The 9,080-nt window shown below is 39.1% G+C and overlaps 1 protein-coding gene across 1 annotated transcript; it reads right to left on the bottom strand.

Annotated features, from left to right (window-relative positions):
• Positions 1–5,308: 5,308 nt before the first annotated feature.
• Positions 5,309–8,533, bottom strand: LOC115206156 (B-cell CLL/lymphoma 7 protein family member B-B). Its single transcript, XM_029772807.1, has 6 exons — positions 8,227–8,533; positions 7,712–7,787; positions 7,496–7,583; positions 7,087–7,257; positions 6,770–6,873; positions 5,309–6,607 (listed from the first exon to the last, which is right to left on the bottom strand). Exons 1-6 carry the CDS (start codon positions 8,316–8,318, stop codon positions 6,536–6,538), a joined length of 603 nt encoding a protein of 200 aa, XP_029628667.1. The 5' UTR covers positions 8,319–8,533; the 3' UTR covers positions 5,309–6,535.
• Between the last annotated feature and the right edge of the window lie 547 nt (positions 8,534–9,080).

Below are 9,080 nucleotides of genomic sequence, written 5' to 3'. Positions count from 1 at the left end.
GTTTAAAAGTAGAAAGTTTGCAGCCATCCACTTCCTTATGTCTGAAACACAGGCTTCTAGCGAGGGCAATTTTGGAGCTTCACCATGTTTCATTGAAATGTACAGCTGTGTGTCATCCGCATAGCAGTGAAATTTAACATTATGTTTTCGAATGACATCCCCAAGAGGTAAAATATATAGTGAAAACAATAGCTGTCCCTCAACCATTCTAGACCCCTCCCACAGTCCCCCCCCCGCCCGAATAAAAAAAAAATAATACAATTAATTCCATTCCCCACCACCAAGAACCCCTCAATGCACCAACAACCAAGAGAATGAACGAACTAAAGAGAGAAAAAAGAAAAAGACAGAAGAAAACAGCAAACAACAATGCACTTTTTTTTTTAAACAAAGGACATCAAGGACAACTAAAATCATAACAGCAATGCCAACTGTATATGTTTGTGTGCATGTCTGGCACTATTACATTTATGTGTGTGTTCTTGTATGCGTTTATTTGAATGAGTGTGTGTGTATATGCATGTGTACAAACACCTGCACGGCATCAGCCTCAGGCAAACCGGCATTAGTTGCTTCCATAACTTGTTATTCTTCTGATTTGATAGCATCTAGACTCAGTAACACGTTTAAAAGTTTTGTGGTGTACTGTTTTTGCTACTTTTTTTCACCTGTGTAAAGCTGTCCTGCGTATTCTGAGGTTCAGACTGAATGCAGAGGTAAATTGACAGCAGCAACATTCAATTGACAAGATGGGTGTTGATATAGCTGTGTTTAGGCATGGCTTCCTTGTTTTGTTTCTCATTCTACTGGAGTTGATCTAGTATTTTATAATAAACCTACCTTACACATCCAGTTGTTTCTCCATTTGTAACTCCCCCACCAAAAATCACAATATGCTGTTTTACATGTTGTGTTATTTGTGCTGGTCTAATTCCTAAAATGGAAAATCAGAAGAATCTGTGGCTCTCTGATTGTAATAATAGTTCATATGGTGCTCTGCGACGTCCCAGGTTTGTAGCATTGATTAATACATAATTTAATCTTTACTTCAAGTCAGATGTTTATACAGTATGTTATGTATGAAAGGCATACTGTACGTATGCATTGTTTACAATTGTGATTTCTTTAAAACAATGTCATTGTTGGAGTTCAGGTGTTTGACGTGATTGATGGGAGACTAGGAGCATTCTTGTCAAATAAATATGCTCAGTAATTCCTGATTATGTTTAAATTCTGCAAAAAGTTGATCTGGCTTTGAATCGGCAAGACTTAACAGAACATGTCCACAAGTTCATTTTGAATTGCTTTAATACAGACGTGCATTCTGACAACATGAATTTAAATAGATTTCTCTTCATTCATTTAGTTGGCAGGAATGATAAAGGATTAAATATAGACCTCCACCAGCTGAAGGAGAAGAGGATCTGGTAAAATAAGGGTATGTTGCTAGCATCATTTAGGTAGCTAGCTTCTTTGCAAAAAAATAGCCTAGTATTCATGGCACATTGTAAATATCTGACTGCTACTAGGATAGTATTCTGTACAAGACCAAATGCATAAATAAAACAAATATTAGTTAAATAAAATATCTAACAGTAAATGAAAATGTTCAATATTTCTTTTGTTTTGGGTAGGAGCTAGTAATGAAGTGCAGGAGCTTGTAGGGATTTGTATTCTTGCATGATTATTAGCATTTTCAAATCAGAGTAAATAGAGCGGAATATAAAATGCCCTATGGGGAAAAATGAATGGTGAAAAAAAAGGTTTGGAACCATTTCCATGTTTGACAGCTAGGTTTTATGGGTATTATGATGCATCCACTGTGGGGCTCTGTTGCTTGAGTGGGTTGGGCCCCTCCAGAAAAAGAAAGAAACATGTTTTTTTTATACATCATTTCCCTTTACGTTTAGTATTCCTGTCTGAAGACATATTGTATGCATTAGAATTTTGAAAAGTCACCTTATTCCCCTATAATCCACTTTTGGTTATATTTTGAGTGAACTATTCCTTTACATTCAATTACAAGCAAATAAATATGTCTTATGATTGAAATGTGTAGTATGACAGGGAAATTGTATTATTTACAAATAATGAAAACACTAAGATCGCGTTTTTACAATAATTTATACTGAAATTAAATTATTCCTACGCAGGTATTCCCCAAAATTTTTTTCTTCTTCACCGTTTCAAACAGTCCATTTAGATTTTCCAACTGGTGATTTTTGTTTCTCGCCTGAGTAGCCTCGTTTCACTGCCAAAAATAAAAATCAACCATCTAGTGTTCAGCGAAATAACAACACAATGTCAAATACAGGTAGCCTCGTCAAATAATTAACATCCAATCACATTAACCATTACTCTCTCGCGGGAATTCCACTAACAGTCCATATGTAGCCAAACGTAGCTGCTGCTCATTTCGTTTGCTTGAAAATTGATTAACGGTTAAAAAAAAGTAAGGCCCGCGTCCATAGAGACACATACAGTGAGGGAAAAAAGTATTTGATCCCCTGCTGATTTTGTACGTTTGCCCACTGACAAAGAAATTATCAGTCTATAATTTTAATGGTAAGTTTATTTGAACAGAGACAGAATAACAACAAAGAAATGCAGAAAAACGCATGTCAAAAATGTTATAAATTGATTTGCATTTTAATGAGGGAAATAAGTATTTGACCCCCTCTCAATCAGAAAGATTTCTTTGTCAGTCATTTCTTTGTCAGTGTGCAAACGTACAAAATCAGCAGGGGATCAAATACTTTTTTCCCTCACTGTACCAGCTCTACTGGTAGTACTGCTACTATCAGCAGTACGACACCTGCACCTGTCGACAACACAAGTTGTTCTGCTTTCACGAGCACATCCAATGCTAGCATCAGTAATTCTACATTTGTTGTTAGCCCAGCTAGCATGGACACTGACAGTTGTGAATCTGATGCAGCCGAAGAGCTACTGCCCTCTTACCCGGGAAAGCACCGAACAACAGACAGGGACGTTGGACCATCAAAGAGGCGCAGATATGATGAGAACTACATTGATTTGAGGTTCACTTATATTGGGAGTAGTGCCTTTCCTCAGCCACAGTGTGTTATATGTGCAAAAGTACTATCTCACAACTCGATGAAACCTTCACTCTTGCGCAGACATTTAGAAACAAAACATGCCAATTTGAAAAATAAGCCACAGGAGTTTTCTGAGCGAGAATGAAGACGACTTACGTGTAGTAAGACATGTATAAAAGCAACAGATATCATTAATAAGAAGGGGCTAGAAGTGTCTTATAAGCTACCAAGTGGCTAGGACAGGCAAGCCCCATACTATTGTGCAGGATTTAATTCTTCCTGATATGGTTGGGACAATGCTGGGGGAAAAGGACAAAAAAACGACAGACAATGCCTCCATCAAACAACACCGTTTCACGACACATCAGTGACATGGCAGGAGATGTTTTGAAACAATTACGGCTTTGCATACAAGCCAGTGAATTCTATGCATTACAGCTGGATGAGTCAACAGACGTGGCGGGCCTGGCACAGCTCCTGGTATATGGGGGGTCAATTAAGGAAGACATCCTCTTCTGCAAACCACTGGAAACCAGCACAACAGGAGAGGATATTTTTAAAGTACTGGACAGCTTTGTGACATCAAATGGACTTTGGTGGTCAAGATGTGTTGGTATCTGTACTAATGGCGCAAAAGCCATGACAGGGAGACATAGTGGAGTGGTAATGCACGTGCAAGTAGTTGCTCCCGACGCTACTTGGGTACACTGCAGCATCCACCAATTGGCTCTTGCTGCCAAGGGAATGCCTGACAGCTTGAAAGACGTTTTGGACACTACAGTGAAAATTGTTAACTTTGTTAGAGCAAGGCCCCTGAACTCTGTTGTATTTTCTGCATTATGCAATGATATGTGCAGCGACCGTGTAACGCTTTTACAACATACAGAAGTGTGCTGGTTATTAAGGGGAAAAGTATTGACACGTTTTTTTTAATTGAGAGACGAGCTTAAAGTTTTCTTTACTGACCATAATTTTAACTTGTCTAACCGCTTGCATGACGAGTTTCTCACACGACTGGCCTATCTGGGTGATGTTTTTTCTCTCGACTGAATGATCTGAATCTAGGATTACAGGGACTCGCCGCAACTATATTCAATGTGCGGGACAAAATTGAGGCTATGATTAAGAAGTTGGAGCTCTTCTGTGTCCTCATTATCAAGGACAACACACAGGTCTTTCCATCATTGTATGATTTTTTTGTGTGCAAGTGAACTCAAGCTTACGGACAATGTCAAATGTGATATAGCGAAGCACCTGAGTGAGCTGGGTGCGTAATTATGCAGGTACTTTCCCGAAACGGACGACACAAACAACTAGATTCGTTATCCCTTTCATGCCCTGCCTCCAGTCCACTTACCGATATCTGAACAAGACAGCCTCATCAAAATTGCAACAAGCGGTTCTGTGAAAAGGAAATTTAATCAGAAGCTACTGCCAGATTTCTGGATTGGGCTGCGCTCAGAGTATCCTGCCTTGGCAAATCGCGCTGTTAAGACACTGATGCCCTTTGCAACCACCTACCTATGTGAGAGTGAATTCTCGGGCCAACTCTCTCCAATACAACCCAACATTGCAGAGTTTTGTGCATCCTTTCAAGCACACCCTTCTCATTAACCTGTGGTGAGTTATTCACAATTTTTGATGAACAAATAAGGTTTTATATGTAAGATGGCTAAGAGCAAAATTATAGATTATTATTTGTGCCCTGGTCCTATAAGAGCTTTGTCACTTCCCACAAGCCAGGTTGTGACAAATACTCAGTCATTCTTATGTTTAATAAATGTATCATATAGTGTGTGTGTGTGGCAGGCTTACAATGGTGGCAAAAAAAAATATTTGAGAGTGCGGTGACCCTGGTGCTAGAGGGGGTATGCAGCTGGAGTTTGAATGTTTGAAGGGGTACGGATCTATAAAAAGTTTAGGAACTACTGTCCTATAGTGATGAGTTACTTACTTCCCATGGATTTTAACTTTAAATCAAGAATAATTCTAGCATCTCTATCAAGTGTCATGATTTTATTTAATGGACTGCTTAAAAAAACCACAATGCTAAGTCTGGAGACGGATGGCCAGTCACGGCCCAAGCTTTCTATGTATAAATTGAGGGCCCAAGGCCATGGATTTGCAATCTGATAATTTCCATGAAAGATAAAATGCAACCAAGTCAAGTGGTCATCCTATGTGGTGAAAAACATTTTGGAATATTATTTGAGAGTGTGGGAGTCAAAAGATGCAAAAAGAAAACACAATATCAACAACCATATTTTACTATGGAGCAGGGTATATTCCAGCATGTGCATCACTTTTGCAGCAGAAAATGAACACTTGAGAGCATGACCCACCTGACCATAAGAAATAATCTCTGAATTACAATACAAGGTCTTTAACTACTTTTCAACCTCGTTCACCATTCAAACTCATGCTATACCAGTCACATCCAATGGCCTATGAAAATTTAACAAGCAAGATAAGAGTATATCAAAAAGGATAGACATGACAAACAGTTGTCTAATCTTATTTGCCAAGCGAAGTACAAATGTAAAAAAATATTTCAAAAACTTCAGCCCATATTCAATAAAATCCAGTGACCGGAATGAGTTTCCCCTCATACTTCCTGTGCTGCTTGGATAAATGTATTTAACAAAACAGCGCTAACAGTGTGAAACAAAAGAAACTCAACAGAATATTAATTAAGATATGCTCAACTTCATCTCTCAGAATTAACAAACCGATTTGATTGAATAGGGGCCATAATTATTTAGATCTGTGCAATTTCTACGAATAACATAACATATGAGACACTTGTCTGACAGAAAATAAATATATAGTGTATATTTCAGAGCGATAGGCACTTTTTTTGAGCACGACTATGTACAGTGTAACGCATTAAACGGCTTAAAATTACTTTCAAAGCTGAGAAAGTAAAATTATATTTTAATAAACAACTTAAAACAATAACTTCAACTTTCTTTTTAAATGTATTCCATTTGTAGTGACTTGATTAACAGAAATGCATATTTTATGATAACGTATGTATAGATAACTGCCAAAATAAAGTAAACACCAACATAAAGTGTCTTAATAGGGCGTTGGGCCACCAAGAGCCAGAACAGCTTCAATGCACCTTGGCATAGATTCTACAAGTGTCTGGAAATCTATTGAAGGCGACACCATTCTTCCACAAGAAATTGCATAATTTGGTGTTTTGTCATACTATGGGGGCATATTCATGGTAGCCAAAATAATGGCCATAATAATGGCCTGCCCGGCATTTTTATACATGACCCTAAGCATGATGGGATGTTCATTTCTTAATTAACTCAGGAACCACACCTGGGTGGAAACACCTTCTTTCAATATACTTTGTATCCCTCATTTACTCAAGTGTTTCCATTATTTTGGCAGTTACTCGTATGTCCCATTTGGAGCCTTCAATAGAGTGCATGGGTTGCATGCATGTCCATCCAATCAACTAGTTATCTCAGTACAGACTTCTTTTCAGTGCAAATTTTCTTCAGTGGAGGGGCTCCTGATTCCTCCTCTTCTTCCTGTTAGAAATGTTGGTATTTAAATAAATTGATTGTGGTGATATCTTTAATGTTATTATTAATTAAGAGCTTAAGCAATTACCAATCACAACTTTTTGCAGCATTTTTTTTTAACACCTTTAAAAATGGTCATATCCTTTATTACTATAGAAAATGACTTACCTCTGTGCATTGAACTCTTACTCGGACACCAAGGGGCAAAACCAGGTCTTCCTTGATCAATGTGGGAGGCTCATCAGCAACTTCATGTGTTGGCTGGGATGGCTCTGCATATAGAGTGAAAGACTGAGTGAAACACTTAAAAAGGCATTGAGCTATTAACTGTAATATAGCCAATATAGTATACCTCAGTTACAAGAGTGACATAATAGCTAGGGCCCAGAGTTTTTCCTAGTCAAGTTACAGGGTCTGGAAAAGCTCCAGGCCCTACATGGGTGGACTGTGTAGTGCGATGGTGTAGTATGCTAAGCCAACTGTACCGTCCACACTCTCCTGGCCCAGCATGGGTGGTAGAGCATCTTCGGCCGTGCGGAGTGTTGTGGTGTGAGGAAGAGGACTGACTGCCTCGCTGGGGTGCTGGGAGCTGGAGCTGCTGCTGTCCATTTTGGGCTGGTAGACATCAGACAGGAAACTCTGGTTGCTGCATTCATCTGCGGTGAAAAGAACAGGAGCAGTCTTGAATGGTTTCAGACCAATATCATTTTCAATTGAGGAGGTAAATTTAAATTCCAATTAAAAAGTATGTAAAAGTTTTTATCTGCATTTAGTTTTTATCTGCATTCAGTGAATTTCCATGGAATTGCCCCCAACCCTGTTATATAGAGTATTGCAGTTCTTTAAAACCTGCTCCAAACTGCATGTGCTTCTCACAGTCAGTCAGTGCCTCACCTAGGAAATCCATGGTAGAGCTGGTGTTTTCCAACACCACATCTTTTAGACCTCGAACCTCTCCAGTTATGGATTTGCTCCGGTATATCTGAAACAGAAAAGCAGCGAGAGAGAGTAAAATAGAGCCAGAGTGGTAAGGTTGTTCCATACACAAACTCATTAAATTCATGAACCATAGGATGGTCTGATGCAGTCATCTATTATTAGATACCAAACCTGTTTAGTGTCTGTCACAGGCACCCACTTGAATATGCGTAGGGATGTGTCTCCCACAGTTACCCACTTCTTCTCCCTGAAAATGAAATGTAATAGAACAGAGAATAGATTTACTACATTCAGTAATAAAAAGCATGAACCAAAGATTCTTCTGATTTACTGGTGGCTATGCACAGGGCTAGGCTATGTAAATAGCCTATGTGCAAGTGCATTTTGTGCATTCCTGAACCTCGGGAAACTGCTCAGATGGACAACGGATATTTTCAATGTGGGTCACAGTTATATCAGAATGTGTAACGTTGTAACAACATGTGGACAAGTGTAGCCATTTTGACAGACTGTGAACAATTCCGTTAGTCCTGCCCATAGAATTGCCGGGCTTCGGCAGCTTCGTCTCTCCATTGGCTGTTGTGTCAGTCACTCGCCAACCCCTCTAATATTTTCCGAGTGAAGTTTGTCGTGTGGCGTTGCAGATGTTTACATTTCATTTACATAATCCCCGCGGTTTTACTTACCATTTACGCACTTTTTCAATTGCTGCCAGCACCTTTTTAATGTCATCTTTAGCACGACTTCGTGTCTCCGCGCGACCTGACCGTCCGGACATCTTTAGTTGTTACTTTTTGGAGATGTCTTTTCTTGCAACTCCAATCTTGCAGTGTGCTTACTCCTCCAATAGGCTAATATTCTCGCGAGGTTTTAACACCCATTCCCTTTTCCTAGTGGTTGGTTTGTCTGTTTTCTTCATCCTCCCCATCATCTTTGAGACGACGTCATCACATTACCATTGACAGTAAAATAATAGGTTGTTATGATGGGTATTATGGATATCTGGATATTTTAACCCCCATAAATGACACAAACGTAATGAATCAAACTGGATATAGTGTTGATTTTACGAAGTTGATTTATAAAGGATTTACAAAATTCACTATCAGATTGAAAAGGTTGATAATCCTTGGGTATGAGAGGAAGTGAGGGGGTGAATAAACTACAATAGAGAGGGAGTGATTAGATCCAATTATGCACAGCTGGAGCTCCCTCCCTGCCTACTATCAATCATATGGCCAAAGATTTTATTTTTATGTCTTGCAGAGGGTAGCACTGGCCAATAAACACTGATATGGCATGCATTTGTAATCTCAGTTCAATTGAGCAAACCAGTGCTTGACTTGGACTGAAATTGGTGTCAGTACTCATATTGTGTGCCGTTACTGTTTATATTTAGGTGCAGGAACTCTGCAATAGTTTTAAGCCAATATTATATCAGAGGTGCAGGAACTGAAGCAGTAGAACATTTTAGGTGCTGGTACTCAGTTCCGGTGAGCTCCTGCCCAAGTCAAGCATTGGAGTAAACAAATACTAATTG

This window comes from Salmo trutta, chromosome 13 (genome assembly GCF_901001165.1).
Source record: "Salmo trutta chromosome 13, fSalTru1.1, whole genome shotgun sequence".
Taxonomy (NCBI): Eukaryota; Metazoa; Chordata; class Actinopteri; order Salmoniformes; family Salmonidae; genus Salmo; species Salmo trutta.
The sequence above is the reverse complement of the archived record's forward strand: the minus strand, read 5'-3'. Positions and strand labels throughout refer to the sequence as shown.

What these genes read in the sequence shown, in the direction of transcription:
- LOC115206156 (XM_029772807.1), bottom strand. Translation starts at nt 8,318, where the DNA reads ATGTCCGGACGGTCAGGTCGCGCGGAGACACGAAGTCGTGCTAAAGAT. An exon ending in GGGCCAGGAGAGTGTGGACG is followed by an intron (nt 6,874 to 7,086) that starts GTACAGTTGGCT and finishes CTCTATATGCAG; the next exon opens with AGCCATCCCAGCCAACACAT. An exon ending in TAAGAGTTCAATGCACAGAG is followed by an intron (nt 6,608 to 6,769) that starts GTAAGTCATTTT and finishes CATTTCTAACAG; the next exon opens with GAAGAAGAGGAGGAATCAGG.